Raw genomic sequence first — 22,039 nt, 5'->3', positions numbered from 1 at the left:
GACTAGCTCCAGTGCTCATTGCTGCGTTGCTAAATGATAGCAACTCACCAGGACACTCTTCTCCAACTCTCCACTCACTTTCCTCGGACCATGCATTTAATTGGCTTTGACGGACATCAGTTCTTGGCAATTCCTCATTTGCCCTCTAACGTCTGGCTGGTTTGAAATTACACGGCTCCGGGCCATTATACATGTTGGCTCTTGCCACCTCTTCCTTATCCCAGTCAGTCACTATAGTTCTGATGCTGCGTTCCAGGCAGGTTTTTGAGCTCGTAATCACTATTTCATACCACGGCTAACGACTTTGTACCATTCCAGGCAAGTTACACCAAACTTTCTGAGCACAAGGAATTGTAGCTAGATTATTTATTTTATTGCAACATTACATTGACCTAAAATCATTTTTTCAACGTGTACCACTTGCATAAACCCTGCATCCATAGGCAGTATTATTCGTAGGGGCTGCCATCGTTGTTTCGCGTGCTGTGTGACGTCAGAACTCGGAACTCGGAGTACATCGATCTAGTACGAGTTCACAGGTGGGAAGTCACAGGTTTGACTGCCGTTCCAGTGCACTTTCATGGGTTTAAGGTTGGAAAAACACGGGTTACGGGTTTCCTGGAACGTGACATCATACTAGGCATACTATGCTGCTGCATTTTGGACTAGCTGTAGTTTGTTTACTAAGCGTGCAGAACAACCACCCAGTAAAGCATTACAATAATCTAACCTTGAGGTCATAAATGCATGAATTAACATTTCTGCATTTGACATTGAGAGCATAGGCTGTAGTTTAGATATATATTTTTTGAGATGGAAAAATGCAGTTTTACAAATGCTAGAAATGTGGCTTTCTAAGGAAAGATTACTATCAAATACCACACCTAGGTTCCTAACTGATGATGAAGAATTTACTGAGCAGCCATCAAGTCTTAGACAGTGTTGTAGGTTATTACATGCAGAAAATTTTTTCTGAATTTAGCGTCATCCAGTTTTTTTTATATCGACTATGCATTCCATTAGTTTTTCCAAATTGGTGTGTTTCACCGGGCCACGAAGAAATATAGAGCTGAGTATCATCAGCATAACATTGAAAGCTAACACCACGTTTCCTGACGATATCTCCCAAGGGTAGCGTGAAACGTAAAGAGTAGCGGCCCTAGTACTGAGCTTTGAGGTACTCCATACTGCACTTTTTATCAATATGATACTTCTTCATTCACTGCTACGAATTGATGGAGGTCATATAAGTACGATTTAAACCATGCTAATGCACTTCCATTAATGCCAACAAAGTGTTCTAATCTATGCAAAAGAATGTTGTGGTCAATAGTGTCAAATGCAGCACTAGGATCCAATAGCACTAATAGACAGATACAACCACGATCAGATGATAAGAGCAGGTCATTTGTAACTCTAAGGAGAGCAGTCTCAGTACTATGATACAGTCTAAATCCTGACAGGTAATCCTCACAAATAATATTTTTCTCTAAGAAGGAATATAATTGTGAGGATACTACCTTTTCTAGTATCTTGGACAGAAAAGGGAGATTCGAGATCGGTCTATAATTAACTAGTTATTTGGGGTCAAGTTGTGTTTTTTTTTTTATGAGAGGCTTAATAACAGCCAGTTTGAAGATTTTGGGGACATATCCTAATGACAATAAGGAATTAATGATAGTCAGAAGAGGATCTATGACTTCTGGAAGCACCTCTTTTAGGAGCTTAGATGGAATAGGGTCTAACATACATGTTGTTGGTTTAGATGATTTAACAAGTTCATACAATTATTTCTCTCCGATAGTAGAGAATGAGTGGAACTGTTCCTCAGGGGTTCTATAGTGCACTGCCTGATGCCATACTGTAGCTGACAGCTGAATGGTTAATTTTTTTCTCTAATAGTATCTATTTTATAAGTAAAGTAGTTCATAAAGTCATTACTGATGTGATGTTGGGAAATGTCAACTCTTGTTTAGGTTTTATTTTTCTTTCCTTTAGCCACTGTATTGAATAAATTATAACGGTGGTAAAAAGTGAAAGTTGGTCTGGAAGTGCAATGCTTCAGTCACGCACCAGACATCAAACAAATGAAACAGCTGATTGACACGCAGCCTTCTTTCCACCGTAAACTATCACTCATACGGGCTACCCTCATGTGCAAACAAACGAATGACGCTTCTGATTCAGGTATGACACGCTTCCTTTAAATACAACTCCCTTCTGCCGTTAATTGACACACTCCACCCAGAAATCACGCTAAAATGAAAGTGAAAGTAACCAATGTCACAGATTCACAGATTCTTTTGTTTGTCACAAAATACCTGGGGTTATGTTTGTTTTCTTCTAAAAGAGAAGAAAAGTAATTGGATCTAGCAGATTTTAATGCTTTTCTGTAGGATAGGTTACTTTCCCACCAAGCAATACGAAAAACCTCTAGTTTTATTTTCCTCAAGCTGTGCTCCATTGTTCGGGCTGCTCTCTTTAGGGTGTGAATATGCTCATTATACCATGATTATAAAGGATGATTCACAAAAAAAATAGCCCATGATGTACTCACCCTCAGGGCATCATAGCCATATCTATGCCATGCCTTCGGCCTTGACTTTCCATTCATCAAGATCCTCTGATTCGAACTAGTCTTTCTCATCAACTCACTTCAGCAGAGACCAACTGGAGCCCCAAAGTGCATCAGGACTCTTTTTCAAACAGGTGAGACATGTAAGTATCAAACTTAGTCTTTTTAATTGATACATTTAGTATCATATGCACATTTTACAAAGGTGTGTTTGAACTAGGGCCCTGAACCGGTTGGTTCAAGGAACGAAAACTAAAACTGGAAACAAACTAAATTTTGACAGAACAGAACCAGAAACTAAATAAAATTGTATAGTTCCGAACAGAATCGAAAATTTGAAATGGCCGATAACCGGTTAATAACATTATTTTATCGTTCCATTTAATATTTGAAATTTGCCATCAACCAATCATGAATTCCAGTAGATGCCAGTATATGCACAGATAGATGCGCTAACCAATTTCGACATTTGGAAATGTCTGAGAAAGATTCAGTGATGACAAAAGCTCATACAAGCTCTGCTGATTCGTCCACAGTCACCGGTTTCTGAGTGTGCATGAATGCAGCAAACTGTATCAGCTAATTTTGACTGATTAATAATAAGTTAAATGGTTTAAAAAGTCATCAAAATATGCTACGTGCATATATATTTAGAGAGAGAGCGAGAGTGAGAGAGAGAGATAGAAAGAGAGAAAGAGAGAGAAAGAGGAAGAAAACTTGTATAGCCTATATGTTTTTTGAGAGAAAAAAAATATTGTTTCATTCAGAAATAGACAATGCAGACACAAAATGTTTACAAACATCAGGCTATAATAAACACTAGGCTATTTTGTATAATCATTTGTCATTCAAATACATCGCGAACAAGGAACCTTTGATTTTGTGTCGAATGAGACCCAATGTTGGATTCAGTTTAGTTTTAGCCTAAATTAATTAGTTTTAGATTGTCGTTAATATTGCTATAGCTTCTTATATTTTTTAATTCTTATTCTTTTGTAAATACTGTTAATTGAAATTATTTTGTTGTGGAGTGAGGGGAACTAAAATAGCCTAGCGGAGCTTTCCCGGAAGCTGAACAGTTTTCATTTGCAATATTAACCTCAAAATAATTCTTAGAATGAAATTTGGAGTCCGACTTTCGGATGCATATACAGCGTTACTTATTAAACATTTACCATTATTATATATTCTTTATATTGAATAAAATTTTTGCATCCAGATATGTCGGGAACATGGAAACATTTGGATTCATGCCGAATGATAGAGGTAGGCATCAGCTTCACCTTAGATTAATTTGTTTTTGGATTGACATTTTTAGAGCCTAAACTAATAACTGTTTTATAATTTTTTTAAACATTTTACTTTAGACTACAGGCAGTTTATCTTTTATTATTTCAGAATTAATACGGCTAATAAAATGCAACGTGAACCGCAACTTTTTTTTTTTTTACTCTCAAAACGCAATCTTATAATGTTTTTTTTTTCTTTTAACAATGCAGCAAACATTTTTAAATATCTTTAAAAATACTTTGTCTTTAAAGTGTTGATAGATTTTTTTTAAGTAGCTTACATTTGGCCAAAATCTAGAGATGATGATGCTGTAGCCTATTGGCTGTGACTAAGCGTTAGATCTCTATTTTTTCCTTTTCTTTTTGACAAGAAAATTGTATCAGTGTAAGGTTAATCTGATTTTAGCGAAGAAACCCTTATTTCAGTATTAAAGTGTAAGTCTGTCCTGATGAAGAAATCTCAGCTCAGCAGTCCAAACTGTACCATAATGCATTAATCTGCTTTAGTGAAAAAAAAAATCACAAAATTTCAGTATTGTTTAAACTCTCTCTGATGAAGAAATGTCAGTACTGTGTTATATAAAGGTAGATTTGAGTGATGCTCCTCTTTCTACAGCATGAAGCCCTTATATATTATAATTAGATTGATTCAATTCATCTACAATTTGACTGTATTTATCCAAGCCTAGCAACCTGGTGTTCATTACTGTGTTTCAGTCGCAGAGTGAAACTTAAAGGTGTAATACTGTTCTTCAGTATTCATGTGTGAGACACCCATAACTACATATATGTTTAAATGGCTTTAACTTACAGCAAACCCGTTTTGTTATGCTTTAAACAAGTGCAATATGTTTACTGCGAAATTAGAGAAGCACTCACAGAAGTGCTTATTTAATGCAATGGACTGAACGCACCACGTTTTAAAACTGTGGGCAATCTATCTGCAGTTCTTCTCACCTAAAGTAACAAACTTAGATGTATCCTTCCTGAATGCTATTGCTCCGTTATTAGTTAATTAAATCTAAATTGAATTAAGTTTATCTAGAGAAGAATTATTAAGTTATTGTTTTTTTTTTTATAGCGAAGTGAATAACATGCTATGAAGAGCAGGGCACACACATGGTATGGTCTAAGCATGGGAGCTGAACACACAGCAGCTGTGACCATCCATGGTGTGTTGCCCAACATAAATCGAGCCTGTTGTGAACTATCAGTAAGTTCTGAGTGATTATTTGACAATAAGAAAAGTCTTAAGTCATCAATTAGAACTCTGCTTATGCCTCCTTCAGCAAACATATGCTGACCCAAACCTATCTTAGCATTCAGCTATTCACAGCTAAGATAATATCAGAATACTTCACCAGCTAACCACACCTGGCAAAGCCTACCTGTAAAACCTAGCTCCACATTCTGTTTGATCTTGCATTAGTCTCCCGCCCTTACTCTTAACATGAGTTTGCCAAAATGTTGCAGATGCTCAGTCTAACTGCCCATATGGCAGACCAAAAAAATGGCCAGGCATTGTAAGGAACACCGGTCTACCCAGGGCTGCAGACAACCTACTGCACCAGAGCCGAAAGCAACTAGAAAACAAGAGTACTACTGATTCATGACTCAAGCCAGAGTTAAGACTACAAAGTAGGGTGGCCATATGCACCATTCATATGGGACACGTCCCGGCCAGGATTTTAATATTGCCTAAAACATCCAGAGCAGTTTGACCAATAACATGCAGGTATTGTACATAAACAACCAATTTTGGGGCTGCATGTGATAAGGTGAGATCTAGAGGGAACGATCAAAGTGATGCATATATGTGCACGTGTTTGTTTGTACGATTAACTTGAAGCATCGCTGCGCACAAATCAAAAAAAAAAAAAAAGTGTGCCACAATGGTTCAAGTCAAATGAACGAACAAACATGTGAAAGCCTTTCATAAGCATAAGGAGCCATCTGCTCTGCTCTTTATAGCTCTCATGAATGTTACACAATGATCAACCTGCACAGTGCAAATAGCCAAAACCAGGATATTTTAGACATTATAAAAATACTGGCTGGGACATGTCCCGTATGAACGCACATATGGCCACCCTACTACAAAGAGTTCACCAACATCATCATCTTCCTGACTGATGTCCTCATGGGTCTGAAAGAGGAGGCAAATTATCTCAAGCAACAGATTACAGATCTCACAGAACCCACAAGGACCCCAGCTGAATGGAGTTACAGGAGGAAACCAACAGACTTCAAAAGGCTCTGACAGCTGCTGAACAACAAGAACAGCTGGAAAAGGCAGCCAGATAAGACCTGGAAAAGGCACTTTTTCCGTACTGTTAAATACAGCAAATTCTGAGCTCCTACACAGAGATGCCAGAATTGATACTCTGATCCAGCAGCTGGAAAACACTCAAGATGAACTTGACCTGGTCCAGAGAGAACATGTTGGTTACTAATGAAGGATCCTAATCCTGAAGGAGGAAACGGAGACGTTGCGTCAGTGACTGAAGAAATCGGGGATCTCGCCAGAGAGAGGAATCGCCTTCGAGTGTTAACAAAACGAGCCAATGAATATTGGCGTGCGAGATTTGCATCGCGCACCCTGCCCCACAGCGCAACTATAAAAAGAGAGCATGTGTGGTCAAACAAACAGTTTTTCGCTGAGGAGTCGAGACGGTGTGCCCCGGCCGTACAACGGTGGTACAGCAACTGTGGCGACAGAATGTAACGTCTCTGTTCCCTCCTTCATCTGAGGAGTAGATTTCATCACTGATCTACCTCCATGGTAACACCTTTACACTTGCGGTAGTGGGCCACTTCTCTAAATATTGTTGATTGATCACACTCCGAGGTTTGCACACAGCAATGAAAATGGCAGATCTCCTGTTCAACCATGTGTTCAGGTACTTCGGTCTATCAGTCATCACTCTATAGCTCCAATAATGTCTTAGTAAGATGATACTCCAATGCTTAGTTTACTGATCAAAACATATGATGCAATGCAATTCAATGATGATTGTGTTACGATAGGACACAGGAGACGAGATATCCAATAGCAATGTGTTTATTGGGTAATCCAAAATAAGCATGGGGTAAAAACCATGAAATCAGTCAGGAACAAAACAAACAGGAAACAAGAAACTAGAAAACACAAGGAACGCGAGGAAACTGTTAGGTAGGTTATTCCAGAGTTTAGTCACCGAATAAGACATATTTTTAGACATGAAATATAACTTTCAATATCATTCATATGTTTTCATTTGTTTTATGATTTCACAGAAAAAAGACATGGATCACAAGCTGAAGGTGGATGTTTGTACAGTTCTATTAAAATAACTTTTACTTGCTAAAAAGTCTAAATTAGCAATCAGACGACAGAATGTATGCAATATAGTTTAACAGCAATGTTTGATGATGTTGATCATTTAGAGACCTATTAAATATGATATAGCACGCTTAATAAGGTTAATGACAATAGAATATAGTAGAAATTGGGCACACACACTCAGCACCTGCAGAAATTCTGCATATTTGACCTCCATCTCTCCCACTCTCTCACCACTAACCCATATGTGAACATTTGGCGGTTTTTCCTTTACCCTGACATTTCTCTTTTTGTTCACTGGTTCACGGAAGACAGATGAATGTCTCTGTGACCTCTACACATTAACCAGTTGATAGCCTTTAGCTGCAGATTCTATATATGCTGCATTATGCGCAGAGCTGGTTAGATTACTTCTGAAATGTAATCAGTTACTGATTACAGATTACAAGGCAAAATTTGTAATCAGTAATATAATCTCTTAGATTACACATTTTTGGTAACGTAATCTGATTACTTTTGGATTACATTTAGATTACATTTGTGCGAAACCTTATTTGATATCACATATTCAGTTAATCTTGTACCTAATATTGTACTAATTTTGACAGATACAAAGAAAAAATGTATTTAATTCACCAAAAAGAGCCACAATAGCTTCTTTTTCAAGTGCAATGTATGGACAGTTAATTCTTACAAAATACTAACACTAATGTACCTTGCTGTTAGTGTTTGCTAGTAACACTGAATAAAACAAAATCACATATTATGATTTTAAAGTATATTTACTTATAATTAAGTAAGTTTAGAAAACAGATACATTACAAAAGCCAATATTGAAAAACATTACTTTCATAGCAATATCACTGCTAGGTAAAATATTTAATCTAAAAAAAAAAAAACACTAGAAGTGTATGTTACAGTATCAATGAAAAACATCAAACAATAGCTACACTGCAAACATGAATTTTGAAAAAGACTAAATTCACAGAGCAATTGCATTTGCATAGCGCATAGTAACAATGAGGAAAAGACAAACAATAACAACATTGAATCTAAAGAACATGAATCTCACAACAATAACCTTTCTAAATCAAACATTTCATCTCAAAACACTTGAGCATAAGGTAGAAACAATAACGAAAAATCAACATTACAAAAAATATATTTAAGAACATGAAATTGCCAGCAATAACTTTGCTAGGTCAAAGATTTCACCCTAAAACATCTGAAATGCATATGAAAGTAACAAAGAATAACAAATCAAACAAGAGCAACATTACAAAAAAAAGTATATTAAAGTACAAGATATTTACAGCAATATCATTGCCACGGACCTTGACCTTGCTGCTTAAAAGTGCCATATAAACAAAAAGTTGAGTCCCCTGCTTTTAAATGAAGCATATCAAAAGCCCAACTGAGATGTAAAATTACTGTATCTTTTTGATGTTCCACTGAAGCCTTGGCAGTCTGTGATGCAAGAAACACAATAGAATATTTTCTATACCTTAAGTATGTTTCATACTCTATTCGAAAGTTGAAGTGCAAATGTTGCTGTTGTAACGCAAAAGAAGCACCGGCTCAAAATTCATTAGCTTTGCTCGTAGATGTTCCCGTTCACTTTCTGGCAACCACCATAGTCTTAATTGTGGAACTATCAAACAGCAGCTTGAAGCGTGAGTCAACTGCCTTTACAGTTGTGTCAATGATCTCAGAGAAAAACTGTGTGTTTGAAATCTTCTCCTGTAGCTTTCTTTTCAGTGTTAACAATGTGGGCATCACAATGCCAAGGTAACAAATTTGTTCTCCCTGCAAAATGTCAAGTGCAGTAGCCTCTGGTTTCAACACATCAACATATTCTTTGAGATATGTTACTCCATGGGACATCAGATGTGGGACATTCGACAAGTCTGTCAATTCTGTACGCTGCGAATCAGTGAGTGACACTATCTTTTGAACAGCTGAATATTCAGAGTCCCATCGAGTCACACAAGCAACAAGAAGTTTCATGTTTGCAATGGACTCGACTGCATCAGCAGCGACAGTAGAGCGATGGGCTTTGCTCCATAATGCTGCACATTTTGCGACTGCACTATTGTGTAATCTGCGTACAGGAACCTTGGAGATGGCATCCACTAGATCTTTTGATGCAATCAAGTTCAATGTGTGAGCAGCACACCGTTGGTGGGGTGGTAGAAAATAACTTAATTCTCCCATTTCTTCCTCACAAAGAATACTGCCTAAATCCTCAAAATGGCTTTCCACTACTTCACAGTCTTTGCCAGATGAGAACTCTTTGAATGCTTTCACAAAATTGCTTCCGTTATCAGTGACAGTGCCCTGAACTTTGTATTCAATGTTGTAGGAAGCATGAATTTCTTGGATTTTAGCAGCAACCGTTTCATAAGTGTGTCTTCCACGGATTCGTGTACAGACAAGAGCAACAGACCTTCTCTCAAGATTGTCCTCAAGCCAGTGACAAGTCATTCCAAAATAGCTTCTGTTGTGTGATGACCATAAATCAGCAGTTGTACATACTGACTGCACTGTGTCAAGTTTTGCTTTCAGATCATCCTTCATCCTTCATATCCTGCTTCAAGTCTGTTAACAAATGTCTTCCTACTCATGACCCTTTTCCCTCCACTTAATGTTTCAATCAACTTCCTAAATGCTGGTTGTTCAAGAACTGAAAATGATTGTACATCCTCCACAACAATCTTGAAAAATAAAGAAATTCATATTTGACTGTGATGTGTGATGCACACATATATTTGTATGCTCCAGTTTAGCTTGTTTTGGCTCAGAAGGTCCTTCAGTTTGAACATCTCTGGAAGAGCTTGTTCCTGACACAGATGGCTCATCCAGGTTTGTGCGCCTCCTGTACTGCAAAGCATGCTTCCTCTGTAAAAAACAGAAAATTATTTTATCAAAACACAAAAATATTACTGTTTCCTGTGGGAGAGTTTCTAGAATTAATGGACAGGTGCAAGCTATTTCGCCGTTATAGTCTCATACGAAAGAAGTGGCGACAGTTAAGACCCATAAAGTGGCGACAGTTAAGATTCACCCCTCCCCCCTCTCCGCAGGAAATACTCAAAGAATCACAAACGTACATAAGCGGCAGGTTTATTAGGAAAAAATATAAACGTTAAAAAATGGAAACTTCCAGAATCAATGAATTGTGAACAATTTATTACCATTGTGTAAATAAATTGTAATCATTTAATCCATAAAAAAGTAACTGTAGTCTGATTACGAGTATTTTAAAAAGTAGTTTACTCTAATTACAAGTACTTGAGATTTGGAATCTGATTACGTAATCCAGATTACATGTAATCCGTTACTACCCAGCTCTGATTATGTGTATATATGCCACATAATGGCATCAGTCAGAGCAAGAAGTACCAGACAGTTAAGTCAGGTAATCGGTTTATTATGCTGTTAATAGATTATTTTGAGTGGTTGGGAGATGTGAAAGCGCATGACTCTCTGTAATGTATTGACTTTAGTATACACTAGGGCTGAAAATATTAGTCAACATTATCTACAACGTCGACGATAAAACAAATTGTTGGCAAATGTCAGTGCTTAATTTGTAAATTGCGAGGTCCCAGAAAAGGAAACACCGCCCCTGGAGGAGGGGGATCCGCCTAAATGAGGTGCCAGATCGGATTTTGGAGGTCCGGCACAAATTAAGCCCTGGCAAATGTTTTTGAGTAGTGGTTTGATCCAGGCGGCAAGGAAGTCGACCGGAAGTTGAAGTCGGCTGCGTGCTGCCATCTTGTAGCAGAACTTCACTTGCGTTAGCATTCCCATTGACTCCAATTCATTTTGGCGTCACTTTGACAGCGAATAACTACATCTGAGGCATTTAAAGACTCCGTTTGTCCACTATTTATTTCTAAAGATCAGTGGTGGACAGTAACGGAGTAGCTTTACTTCGTTACTGTACTTAAGTACATTTTTCAAGTATCTGTACTTTACTTGAGTAATTTTATTTTGAGTAACTTTTACTTTTACTTCACTACATTCCGAAGCATAAAATCGTACTTTTTACTTCACTACATTTCATAAAACATATCGTATACTCCCTATAATATATCACATGCTCCGAGACGCAGAAGCGGTGTATGATTCATCATGAATGAACTGAGTCTTTTCAAAATAAACCTTTAAATCGGATCGCGAATTGCACCAAACGATTCGTTTAGGAATTAGAATGATCCGATTGCAGCTGTTCTGGAGTCGACCACTCACTGATTCAAATGAACCGTTTAGTGCGAGTCTCCAGAAGTAAGAACCGGGAGATCTTGTGAGCGCGCGTGCGTCTGATGTTGCTAAAAGTAAGTTATTAATGTCGAAATATTTGGATTAATTATTGTAACTGAAAATCATATTTAGGTAAAAATTTCCAGTTGTTTGGGAACTAAATCCGTTGTAAAGAGTGATCTATTTAAGCCCACTGAAATGCTCGAGTGCAGACACATCAATTTTAGGTAAAAAAAAAATAAATAAAAAAATAACTTAATGTACTTAATGTACTTAAGTACACATCTCTTTCGCCAAGCATTCGAATAATGTATCTTTTTAATTGTGAGTGTAGTTGCTTCTGATCAAAGGTGCATTTTTATTCATTAGCTTGGGTTAAACTAATTTTACTTTGTTGGATCAGCAGCTATGCTAATGATGTCTGTATTTTGTTTCTATGTTTTGCCACGGGATTCACATCCCGTGGTAACTAGGATTTACACAAGCTCCAGTCTGGATCCAGAACACCTGAGAAGAGATGATGCTGACCCTCAGAGGACCTCAGATGATGCTAACCCTGAATGAACAAACAGAACTAACAATTATTCCTAAATGTGTGACTTAATCATCTAATAACTTAATTAATAATATTGATAGTTCATCGTCTAGCTGACTACGTCTTGTATTATTATTATTATTTTTTAGTTTTTCTAAAATCCTGTCAAATGTGCACAAACTACTAGCTACTACTAAATATTGTAGAAACATAATTTTCTGTAAAGTTGCTTTGTAACGATTTGTTTTGTAAAAAGCGCTATACAAATAAACTTGAATTGAATTGAATAACACAGATTAAATACAATAACTCATGCACGTTCAAATTCCCCGCTGCCATAATGTTAACAGTTTTATTAAAATGTCCTATGTGACGTCTGTTTTTATATTGTTTATCAACAGTAACGTTATAAATATGTATATTGTTTGGATTAACTAGACGAGTAGACAGACATGAATGTTTATTCATAACCGTACTGAAAATAAGTAAATATTGTTAGCTAACAAGCTTGTTGGTGCTAAGTTGAGGTAATTTTTATAAATAATGTCCAAATATTTTTATTCAACCACCTATATATATATATATATATATATATATATATATATATATATATATATATAGAGAGAGAGAGAGAGAGAGAGAGAGAGAGAGAGAGAGAGAGAGAGAGAGAGAGATTACATCTGGGTAGAAAAGAAAGGATGTTCAGAACATGGTAAAAGTGGGAAGAGATGCACCCTGTTTGGCCAGGGTAGTTTTTAAACCATAGACAAGGTTTGAGAAGGAAAAAATCATTATGAAAATATAATTATATTTTCCTTAATGTTCTTCCTAACTTCAGGCCTTATTATCATGTCATATATAAAGTTACAAGTACTTGATTTGTGTACTTCGTCCACCACTGCTAAAGATACACGACAATGTATAAAGGCACTGCATTACATACAGGAATGCTACTGTAATGGAAGTCACAACATGGGCTCAGGAAAACTTCCAGAAAACATTGTCGGTGAACACAATTCACCGTATCATTCGCTGTTGCCGGCTAAAACTCTATAGGTAAAAAAATAAGCCATATCTAAACATAATCCAGAAGCGCAGGCATTTTCTCTGGGCCAAGGCTCATTTAAAATGGACTGTGGCAAAGAGAAAAACGGTTCTGTGGTCATTTGATATGTCATCTATGTTGTAAACTTCCACATCATTCTGTTTTTATTCACAATTTGTACAGTGTCCAAACTTTTTTGGAATCGGGATTGTAGATCAATCTAATTTAAAATATTAACAAAACTATAATTGTAGTTTTATACTTTTTTTATATTATGCTCTTTACAGCATGCCTACATGTTGTTCCAAAGCAGGAAGACAGTGGAAATGAAAAACTCCCTCAGATATTTCTCTAAATGCCACAAATTTGGTGTTTTCCTCAATGTTACAAGGTAATGAGTAGTGAGCAATTCCTGCAACACCTGGCCTTTTGCTTCACTCGAATACATGATATTAGTAAGTTCATGACATGGCAGCTGTTTGCAGGTTTATGTTGGTAATGGGTGGAAAATATTAGTGAATTTAAAACTAAATGAGGCAAAAGTTTATCATCATTTCAAAGCCTCCATATTATGAGCAGCGATGCATTCATGCTAAAGCTTATAAACTTTATGCACATGGATCCTTGCTGGCAGCAGAGCGGTGATCAAAGACACCTGTTATTTAAAGCTTCAAACATCATTCTTCTTGACACAGGTTCAAGGGATCTAGACTCAAGCGTTTATAATGGTGTTAGCAAATAAACCAACGGCCAAAAACTAAACCAGCTTTGTCCTAATTAACACAAAGCACTGTGGGTACAACCACCAGCTTGGCCGGGCCTAAATGCTCCTCTGTGTTTATCATTTTACACGCAGCCCACTCCCTTTCACTGATGGCAAACAGCTTCCAAATAACACAGCGGTGGACTTTCCAGCAGCGGAATGGATGGACAGCGTGTAAAGCAGTAAAATAAATAAATTATAAAAGAACCAACAGCTTTTGTCCTGATTGGAGTCAAAGGAAAGGAAAATGGATAGCAAATGCGAGAGGATACCTTGTCTGGATTCTCATGGAAATACTCCTTTGAGTACTGGAGTTTCTTTGAATTCTTTTCTGGACGCTTTTAATTCTTTTTTTCATGCTTTTGAAAAAATGTTTCAATGGTTCACTGATGTCAACGTTGTGGATCAAGTGGCCCATGGTGGCAGTGGGGTTATGGTATGGGCAGGCGTATGTTATGGACAATGAACACAGGTGTATTTTATTGATGGCATTTTGAATGCACAGAGATACTGTGACGAGATCCTGAGCCCCATTGTTGTCATTCATCTACGACCACCACCTCTTGATGCAGCATGATAATGCACGGCCCCATGTTGCAAGGATCTGTTCACAATTCCTGGAAGCTAAAAACAACCCAGTTTTTGCATGGCCAGCATACTCACCGGCAGAGCTTGACATTAACTTTTTGGTTCACTAGCCAATGTGGCTAGTGGTTTTCCAAAGTTACTAGCCACACAGCATTTTTACTAGCCACATTTTTGTTGTTGTGTAATTACCTAATAAAAGTTGAATATGACGTGCTAATATTTACTTGAACTAGATTTACAACCCTTTTAAATGTAAAACCACTGTACACACCCAAATCAATACTACATAAATGTATAACAATACAGGTCATTATCATAAGCTTTCATAAGGTTGTATGTAAAGCTCCTTTTTTAAATAAAACCATGTATGAAGATAAAGACATAAAAAAGTATGTCTTTATCTAATAAAAAAGATAAAAAACTAAACCACAAAAAAAAAAAAAAAAAAAAAAAAAAAACTTTAGCATTAGAAACACAGACCGTGTTTCTAATGCTAAAGGTTTTTTTTTTTTTTTTTTTTTTTTGTGGTTTAGTTTTTTATCTTTTTTATTAATCTTCTACATCCATGCATCACTTTTATTATGCAATAAGAAGCTACTTTTTTATGTCTTTGTCTTCATACATGGTTTTATTTAAAAAAGGAGCTTTACATACAACCTTATGAAAGCTAATTGACTACTTGACTACTGACTAAATGACTACTGGTTAGGTTGCAACCCTCTACGGAGACCTTGGCAATTGAATCGCCATTGGCTAGAAAATATTTTAGTTTACTTGCCAGACTGATAAATATATCAGTCAGTCAAGCTTTATAATAATCAAGAATCATTTAATATAATTTAAGTAATTAGAAATAAATTTGATAACCAAGTTTGAATGCATAGTAGTCATTTTTACTGAACATTTTAACTTGAGAGATGTTTTTTTTTTTTCTGTCATTCAGTGTTTCTGTAAAAAATAAATAATAATAATTGGGGAAAAACTAACAAAAATACTGATAGGATAATAATGATACGAATTCAAATAATAAGAACTATGAAACACAATAAGCATTACTAACGATTAATGAGTTGCTGGCTTCATGAATATTAATCAGGTTTTGTGCATTCGTTGAACTGATTTGCTGAAATCAAAACAGGGACGATAATAGCTGAGCGCCAGCCAATGAGATTGCCGTTTTGCGCATTAACAACACCCACTACTGGCGGGTACGGTCAAGCCCTGCTCACCTGATCAACTCTATGTGAATGAGATGTGTTGCACTGCGTGAGGCAAAAGCCGCGTTTCCACCGCAGGAACTTTACCCAGGAACTAGGGACTTGGTCCGGTACTTGGTGTGTTTCCACCGCAGGAACCAGGAACTAAATAAAAGTTCCGGGTAAAAAAATGCCCCCCAGAAATGCCGCGTTTCCACCGAAATTACCCGGAACATTTTTACCAGGAACTTTTTTTCCCAGGAACTTTTTTCCCCCCAGACCTGTTGCTTTCTGCGTTTCCACCGCGGTGTAAAGTACCGGGTAGATTAGGCAAATAGACTGGTGACGTAGGTCTGCGCGCGTTTCTCAATACAAAGTACTGCTGATTTGTTTGTTTTTTTAAAGTACGCTGATTTTGGACGTGCATCCTCGGTAGTTAGTTCAGACTTTGTGCATTCGACTCAGGAGTGTGATGTCCGCGACGACGCAAGTCCGGTAAATCTATAAACAGCAGCGTACTTGATAACTTCAGTCAGCTCGTCTTGGCTACTGCAATTTTCCTATTTACAATAAAACGAAATGGGATATAAAATACCACTGCCTCCTTTGGTTTTCATTTAAGCATAATAACAGCTGCAGAAATGTACTTAGTTCAGGGATATGTGTAACGTTATATACAGCCATTACAATGAAACGAAATATTATATAAATTTGCCTTTTTTATTTTCATTTTAACATATAGATAAATTGAATACAGACCAAAGAAAACCTGTTAGATTTACCCCGCAGCTGAATTATATGTTATGTTTAACCACTAAAGACACATCAGAGCCAGCGGCACATATCAGAAGGTCTAGCCGATTTGAGGCTGCATCTCGGCGGATACATGAGGACTGAGCTCTCGCTGATCGAGTGGAGCTCACCGTCGCAGAGATCGGCGAAACACATTTTTTAAATAGGCACGGTCTTTATAAATAAACCATAGATTTGCGTTTTAAACAACTACATTCTCGCCTGAAATACTTTTAAAATTACATTTCATGACACAATAACAGTAATATTTGAAAATGATCCAAATAAATGGTGGTTGAACTCAACCAATGCTGCGTGAACTCAGATGGCTTTGGCTACTGTTATTTTCCCCTCAGTATATTTACAATAAAACGAAATAGGATATAAAATACCACTGCCTCCTTTCGTTTTCATTTAAACATAATAACAGCTGCAGAAATGTACTTAGTTCAGGGATATGTGTAACGTTATATACATCCATTACAATGAAACGAAATATTATATAGACTTGCCTTTTTTATTTTCATTTTAACATATAGATAAATTGAATACAGACCAAAGAAAACCTGTTAGATTTACCCCGCAGCTGAATTATATGTTATGTTTAACCACTAAAGACACATCAGAGCCAGCGGCACATATCAGAAGGTCTATCCAAGGTGAGGCTGCCTCTGGGCGGATAGATGATCACTGAGCTCTCCCTGATCGTGTGGAGCTCACCGTCTCAGAGATCGGCGAAACACATTTTTAAATAGGCGCTGTCTTTATAAATAAACAACAGATTTGAGTTTTAAACAACTACATTCTCGCCTGAAATACTTTTAAAATTACATTTCATGACACAATAACAGTAATATTTTGAAAATGTTGATCCGAATAAATGGTGGTTGAACTCAACCAATGCTGCGTCAACTCAACCAATCAGGATGTTTAGCGCCAAAGTCCCGCCCCCGAAAGTTCCTGAACTTTAAAAAAGTACCACCTCGCCAGCAGGGACTTTCTGGGGGGCATTTTTTTACCCGGAACTTTTATTTAGTTCCTGGTTCCTGCGGTGGAAACACACCAAGTACCGGACCAAGTCCCTAGTTCCTGGGTAAAGTTCCTGCGGTGGAAACGCGGCTAAAGTCCCTGCTGGCGAGGTGGTACTTTTTTAAAGTTCAGGAACTTTCGGGGGCGGGACTTTGGCGCTAAACATCCTGATTGGTTGAGTTGACGCAGCATTGGTTGAGTTCAACCACCATTTATTCGGATCAACATTTTCAAAATATTACTGTTATTGTGTCATGAAATGTAATTTTAAAAGTATTTCAGGCGAGAATGTAGTTGTTTAAAACTCAAATCTGTTGTTTATTTATAAAGACAGCGCCTATTTAAAAATGTGTTTCGCCGATCTCTGAGACGGTGAGCTCCACACGATCAGGGAGAGCTCAGTGATCATCTATCCGCCCAGAGGCAGCCTCACCTTGGATAGACCTTCTGATATGTGCCGCTGGCTCTGATGTGTCTTTAGTGGTTAAACATAACATATAATTCAGCTGCGGGGTAAATCTAACAGGTTTTCTTTGGTCTGTATTCAATTTATCTATATGTTAAAATGAAAATAAAAAAGGCAAGTCTATATAATATTTCGTTTCATTGTAATGGATGTATATAACGTTACACATATCCCTGAACTAAGTACATTTCTGCAGCTGTTATTATGTTTAAATGAAAACGAAAGGAGGCAGTGGTATTTTATATCCTATTTCGTTTTATTGTAAATATACTGAGGGGAAAATAACAGTAGCCAAAGCCATCTGAGTTCACGCAGCATTGGTTGAGTTCAACCACCATTTATTTGGATCATTTTCAAATATTACTGTTATTGTGTCATGAAATGTAATTTTAAAAGTATTTCAGGCGAGAATGTAGTTGTTTAAAACGCAAATCTATGGTTTATTTATAAAGACCGTGCCTATTTAAAAAATGTGTTTCGCCGATCTCTGCGACGGTGAGCTCCACTCGATCAGCGAGAGCTCAGTCCTCATGTATCCGCCGAGATGCAGCCTCAAATCGGCTAGACCTTCTGATATGTGCCGCTGGCTCTGATGTGTCTTTAGTGGTTAAACATAACATATAATTCAGCTGCGGGGTAAATCTAACAGGTTTTCTTTGGTCTGTATTCAATTTATCTATATGTTAAAATGAAAATAAAAAAGGCAAATTTATATAATATTTCGTTTCATTGTAATGGCTGTATATAACGTTACACATATCCCTGAACTAAGTACATTTCTGCAGCTGTTATTATGCTTAAATGAAAACCAAAGGAGGCAGTGGTATTTTATATCCCATTTCGTTTTATTGTAAATAGGAAAATTGCAGTAGCCAAGACGAGCTGACTGAAGTTATCAAGTACGCTGCTGTTTATAGATTTACCGGACTTGCGTCGTCGCGGACATCACACTCCTGAGTCGAATGCACAAAGTCTGAACTAACTACCGAGGATGCACGTCCAAAATCAGCGTACTTTAAAAAAACAAACAAATCAGCAGTACTTTGTATTGAGAAACGCGCGCAGACCTACGTCACCAGTCTATTTGCCTAATCTACCCGGTACTTTACACCGCGGTGGAAACGCAGAAAGCAACAGGTCTGGGGGGAAAAAAGTTCCTGGGAAAAAAAGTTCCTGGTAAAAATGTTCCGGGTAATTTCGGTGGAAACGCGGCAAAATGGTGTTCATACCAGATACTGACTGGTTTTTCGACCCCCCCCCCCCAATACATTAAAACTGCACATTTTAGAGTGGCCTTTTATTGTGGCTATAGCCTAAGGCACACATGTGCAATAATCATGCTGTCAAATAAGCTTCTTGAGATGCCACACCTGTGAGGTGGATGGATTATCTCAGGAAAGGAGAAGTGCTCACTTACACAGATTTAGACAGATTTGTGAACAATGTTTGAGAGAAATAGGCCTTGTTTGTGTACAAACAAAAGGTTTAGGTCTTTGAGTTCAGTTCATGAAAAATGGGGGCGAAAACAACACTGTTGCGTTTATAATTTTGTTAATTGTATAATGCCATGGCAGAAAGTTACCAGAATCTTTTCTGTCAAGTTTAGGGTTATGGTGTGTGTGCGTGTGTGTGTCTTCTCAGTTTCAGAAGAGATCTCAACAGTGTATCAGCTTTGAAACAAAACCGATTTCAGATTTTAGCATGAACTCCCAACATTTCTCATCAAAAAGTCTGTGCTCAGCTATTACTATGCAATATATATATATATATATATATATATATATATATATATATATATATATATATATATATATATAATTTTGTTTTTTGGGGGGGGAACTGTAGGAGAATAATTTGATACAAGCACTGAGAATTCTTTCGGGAGCTATGAAAAGATCAACATCTGAGCAATACCATTTTCCTCAAAAGTTTAAACACACTCTATGTTGGCATGGGTGAGTTGAACTGGTGTGTTTCTGTCATGTTTTAAGGGTTGTGTCTTTCTTGCTAGCATGTGTGTGTTTTCCAGCAGCAGGAGAAGGTCTTGTATCATTTAACCTCTCCATGTCCTTCATCTGCTCGCTGCCATACAGGAAGCCACAGCGCTCGGGAAATGCGTCGACTGATTGTTTAGAGTTAATAGGGTCTTGTGTGTAAAGTCAAAAGAGTAAAAGAGGGCAATTCACACGCACTTGATCCTGGGGCCCGTCCAATTTCTCCTCAATGCATGCAAAGAAACGTGGGAACAGGGGAAGTGGCGACACAGTTGTATTTGACAGTTGGTGTTGACAAAAAGCGATAGCAACTAAAAAAAAAAAAACAACAGAACATTAAAATGCCACACACTGTAACAGCTCTGTATAAACTCTAGTTAGCTGACTGCCTAGACAGTATTTTAGGGCATCATCCTCTTGACATAAATACAGTTTAAAAGGTATATAGTAACATTTTGCCACTTTACCTCATTTAGGCCAAAATGATAACATTTTTCATGGTGATGGTTTAATATATATATATATATATATATATATATATATATATATATATATATATATATATTACGTGAAGCAAAACAATACAAAATTAAATTAAAATGTATTTGTAACAATATTAATATAATTTATATGTACTTCTTAAATATTTATCTAAAAATGATATATCACATTCTTTGTTAAACAATATGTCTATGTTACCTAATTTTGCAATTGCTAAATAATATTAAATTATATAATAATGGTGAAGGCAGTCCTATACACACACACACACACACACACATACACAACAACAATGTTATAATGTACTGCAAAAAATAATATAACATCAAGCATTTGTGTAGTGTACAGAGTTGCTGTCTATGTAGTGTTATTTATGAGGTCAAACATCAGTTAGGATGCTGTCTATGTCAGCAGCTCACTGCGTCCTCAAACAAATACATACTTTTCATGCGTCATTTGAGTTAAACTTACCTCGCTATTGATGTTGGGACGAGGCAGATAACCGTGTTCAGACGGAGACTTGTGGAAGTAATGGATATCGGCCACTAATGACTGGAAACGCCCAGCATGCTTGTATGTAACTGAGCTCTAATGGGTTGGTTTCCCAGCAGGCTGAAGCCAAAAGCAGCAGGTGCAGATTCACAAAAACACTGGAGGAAAAAAAAAAATAATCTGTCATTCTTCTGTGCCAAAACTGATGGGAAAAACACAAATATAATGACAGAAACTGCAGACACTGATCAGAGAGACTGAGTGATTCAGGAGCAAATATCAGTGTTTTTACTTGATTTGGTTGTGTTCCTTGTTTCACGTGCTTTATCCACACCAAAATTAGTATTTTCTTTTCTATTCATTCCAGCATATTGTTTGTAATTTCTTCACTTCCATGTGATTTTATTTGGAAACCAAGGTCCTTGAATCTGGAGGAAGGGTGGAGAAGTTCATAGCCCAAGTTGCTTGAAGTCCAGTGTTAAGTTTCCACAGTCTGGGATGAGTTGGTTTGCAATGTCATCTGCTGGTTTTGGTCCATTGTGTTTTTTGAAAACCAAATTAACTGCACCCGTTTACCAAGAAATTTTGGAAGCACTTCATGCTTCCTTCTGCTGACCAGCTTTTTAAAGATGTTGATTTCATTTTCCAGCAGGATTTGGCACCTGCCCACACTGCCAAAAGCACCAAAAGTTGGTTAAATGACCATTGTGTTGGTGTACTTGACTGGCCAGCAAACTTACAAGACCTGAACCCCATAGGGAATCTATGAAGTATTGTCAAGAGGAAAATAAGAAACAAGACCAAAAAAAAAAAAAAAAATGCAAATGAGCTGAAGTTCACTGTCAAAGAAACCTGGGCTTCCATACCACCTCAGCAGTGCCACAAACTGATTACCTCCATGCTACGCTGAATTGAGGCAATCAAAGCAAAAGGAGTCCCTACATGTACAGTAAATGAGCATTTTTTTATTGGTTTTATGAAGTATTCTAATTTGTTGAGATAGAGAATTGGTGGGTTTTTGTTAAATGTGAGCCAAAATCATCACAGTTAAAAGAACCAAAGACTTAAATTACTTCAGTCTGTCTGCATTGAATTTATTTAATACACAAGTTTCACAATTTGAGTTTAATTACTGAAATAAATTAACTTTGAGATGCACCTGATCGAAATAAATTTGCATTCATTA

General features: G+C 37.1%; 1 protein-coding gene across 1 annotated transcript; it reads right to left on the bottom strand.

Moving 5' to 3' along the window:
- Nucleotides 1–6,935: 6,935 nt before the first annotated feature.
- Nucleotides 6,936–20,898, bottom strand: LOC128015104 (uncharacterized). The gene is made up of 2 exons (XM_052598800.1): nucleotides 20,833–20,898; nucleotides 6,936–10,084 (listed from the first exon to the last, which is right to left on the bottom strand). The coding sequence occupies exon 2, from the start codon at nucleotides 9,761–9,763 to the stop codon at nucleotides 8,801–8,803; it is 963 nt and encodes a 320-aa protein (XP_052454760.1). The 5' UTR covers nucleotides 9,764–10,084; nucleotides 20,833–20,898; the 3' UTR covers nucleotides 6,936–8,800.
- Nucleotides 20,899–22,039: the final 1,141 nt, after the last annotated feature.

The sequence above is a fragment of the Carassius gibelio genome, chromosome A1 (genome assembly GCF_023724105.1).
Source record: "Carassius gibelio isolate Cgi1373 ecotype wild population from Czech Republic chromosome A1, carGib1.2-hapl.c, whole genome shotgun sequence".
NCBI classification, from domain to species: Eukaryota; Metazoa; Chordata; class Actinopteri; order Cypriniformes; family Cyprinidae; genus Carassius; species Carassius gibelio.
Note: the sequence above shows the minus strand (reverse complement) of the source record. Positions and strands in the feature narration are given on the sequence as shown.

What these genes read in the sequence shown, in the direction of transcription:
- LOC128015104 (XM_052598800.1), bottom strand. Translation starts at nt 9,763, where the DNA reads ATGAAGGATGATCTGAAAGCAAAACTTGACACAGTGCAGTCAGTATGT.